Here is a 2,904-nt window from a genome sequence, read left to right as displayed (position 1 = left end):
CACAATCATAATTCAACAATCAAATGTTTGGATCTGACTATCCTAGTAAATGTAAAGTCCAAGAAGATAGGGACTTTGCCTGCCTTCTCCATTTTCATCACTGTGTCAGCTGAACATAGCATGTCTTTCATTTGGCAGGTTATTAGTTAATTAATAATTAGTTTGGCAAAAGAAAGAAGGTAGAAGTTTTGGGTTCATATGGTAGGAGTTAACACCACAACCTACTAGTCAGTCCTCAAGAGCTGGTTGTGATATTACCTTTATATTTTGACTAGAGTGTAAATATTGTAGATTTCCCATTCCATAATCCTTTGATTCTATTGTTTCCAGATATTCCAGTGTGCGGATGTTCCAGCTGCTCATCTCCCAGAAATCCAGCTCTGGCTCATTATGGAGGCCACAACCTGTAATGGATCAGTGGGTGGCTCACCAGTCTTCTACCTGGTGGGCATCCCCTCTCTGCCAGAGTCTCTCTTCCTCCCTGTGTTTTTTATTTTTCTCCTTTTCTACCTTCTCATCCTCACAGGTAATGCCCTGATCCTGGTGGCTGTGGTGATAGAGCCCAGCCTTCACAAGCCCATGTACTTCTTCCTGATCAACCTCTCAGCCCTGGACATCCTCTTCACCACAACCACTGTCCCCAAGATGCTGTCCCTATTCCTGTTTGGGGACCATTTTCTCAGCTTTTCTTCCTGCTTATTGCAGATGTACCTCTTCCAAAGCTTTACCTGCTCTGAAGCCTTCATCCTGGTTGTCATGGCCTATGACCGCTATGTGGCCATCTGCCGCCCATTGCATTACCCTGCGCTCATGACCCCGCAGACCAATGCTGCCCTGGCATCCAGTGCCTGGCTCACTGCCCTCCTTCTGCCCATCCCAGCAGTAGTGAAGACCTCCCAGATGGCATATGACAACATTGCTAGAATCTACCACTGCTTCTGTGATCATCTGGCTCTAGTTCAAGCCTCCTGCTCTGACACCAGCCCCCAGACCCTCATGGGCTTCTGCATCGCCATGGTGGTGTCCTTCCTGCCCCTTCTCCTGGTGCTTCTCTCCTATGCCCACATCCTGGCCTCAGTGCTTCGCATCAACTCCCAAGAAGGACGCTCCAAAGCCTTCTCCACCTGCAGCTCCCACCTCTTGGTGGTTGGCACCTACTACTCATCCATTGCCATAGCCTATGTGGCCTACAGGGCTGACCTGCCCCTCGACTTCCACATCATGGGCAACGTAGCATATGCTATTCTCACACCAATCCTCAATCCCCTCATTTACACTCTAAGAAACAAGGATGTCAAGGCAGCCATTACCAAAATCACACATCTTAAGACTCAGGCTGGAATAGGAGCCCTTGACCTTTAGATGCAGCTAATTCTGCTCTCTGGAGAAGGAAACGGCAACCCACTCCAGTGCTTTTGCCTGGAGAATCCACGGATGGAGGAGCCTGGTAGGCTACAGTCCATGGGGTTGCAAAGAGTCAGACACGACTGAGCGACTTTTTCAATTCTGCTCTCAGGATACCTAATAACAGTGCCCAGCACAGATTGTTGTTTAATTGCTAAGTCGTGTCCGACTCTTTGCAACACTATGGACTGTAGCCTGCCAGGCTCCTCTGTCCATGGGGTTTCCCTGGCAAGAATACTGAAGTGGGTTGCCATTTCCTTCTCTGAGGGATCTTCCCAACCCAGGGATCGAATCTGCATCTCCTGCATTGGCAGGCAAATTCTTTACTTCCGAGCCACCAGGGAAGACCCCAACACAGATAAGGAACTCAATAAATATTTTTGAGTAAATAAATCAGTAGATATAGAATGGCAAAAGAAAATTCTGTTGAGCAGTCAACTTCAACAGTGGTTGTCATATTTTGGTCCAGGGCTTTCCCCCGAGTGCAATGGAATAATGTTCATCTTTATATGATATCTTGCACTGTATAAGAATTTCACTTCTTCATAAGAAGCTTTTTCTTTAAAAAAAAAAAAAACCTGCATGGCAAAAAAATCTTTAAAAGCAAAGTCAAAAAACAAAAGACTTACATCACAGGGAAAGGGCAAATATACAAAATAGATAAAGAGTTCTGGAGAAGGAACTGGCAATCCACTCTAGTACCCTTGCCTGGAGAATCCCATGGACAGAGGAGCCTGGTGAGCTACAGTCCATGGAGGGTCACAAACAGTCAGTCATGACTGAGTGATAACATGTGTACATACTTCCTGAACTTATAGAAGAAAAATCTAACATACAAATATAAAAATGGGCAAAATATATGAAAAGATAGGTTACCAGAAAAATGCAGTGGTCTTTAAACAATGAAAAAGTATTTAGTCGACTGTATTAAAATAGTGTATAAAAAGAATACAAATTAAAACTACAGTGTGAATTTCCCTAGTGGTCCAGTGGTTAGGAATCTGCCTGCCAGTGCAGGGGATGTGGGTTTGAACCCTGGTCTGGGAAGATTTCAGATACTGCAGGGCAACTAAACCCATGTGCCACAACTACTGAGTCCACGTGCTGCCACAACTGAAGCCCGTGAGTTCTAGAGTCCACACTTCGCAACAAGAAAGCCACTGCAATAAGAAATTTCTGCACTGCAACCAGAGAGTATCTCCTCACTGCTCACCATGATTAGAGAAAGCCTGGCACAGCCAAAACAAAACAGTAAATAAAAAAATGTAAAACTACACTGAAATGCCATTTTCCACATAATCAGATTAGCAAAACAATATTTTGGCAATATGCATGTAGAAAATCAGAACCCTTGTAAATTACTTGTGAGAATGCAAATTGATAGAGCATTACTGTGATACCCACCAGAAGTATATATGCATTTACCCTTTGACCCAGAAATCTCATTTCTAGGAATCAATCTCAAAGATACGCTGGCAATAATTCATTAGGCTACTCATT

The 2,904-nt window shown here is 44.3% G+C and overlaps 1 protein-coding gene across 1 annotated transcript; it reads left to right on the top strand.

Moving 5' to 3' along the window:
- Positions 1 to 390: 390 nt before the first annotated feature.
- Positions 391 to 1,362, top strand: LOC128059917 (olfactory receptor 2AT4). The gene has a single exon (XM_052652170.1). It carries the CDS (start codon positions 391 to 393, stop codon positions 1,360 to 1,362), a length of 972 nt encoding a protein of 323 aa, XP_052508130.1.
- The last annotated feature ends 1,542 nt before the right edge of the window (positions 1,363 to 2,904 follow it).

The sequence above is a fragment of the Budorcas taxicolor genome, chromosome 15 (assembly GCF_023091745.1).
Source record: "Budorcas taxicolor isolate Tak-1 chromosome 15, Takin1.1, whole genome shotgun sequence".
Taxonomy (NCBI): Eukaryota; Metazoa; Chordata; class Mammalia; order Artiodactyla; family Bovidae; genus Budorcas; species Budorcas taxicolor.
This window is presented reverse-complemented; position numbering and strand designations above follow the sequence as displayed.

Excerpts from the sequence above, each read along its gene's own strand:
- LOC128059917 (XM_052652170.1), top strand. The coding sequence starts at position 391 with ATGGAGGCCACAACCTGTAATGGATCAGTGGGTGGCTCACCAGTCTTC.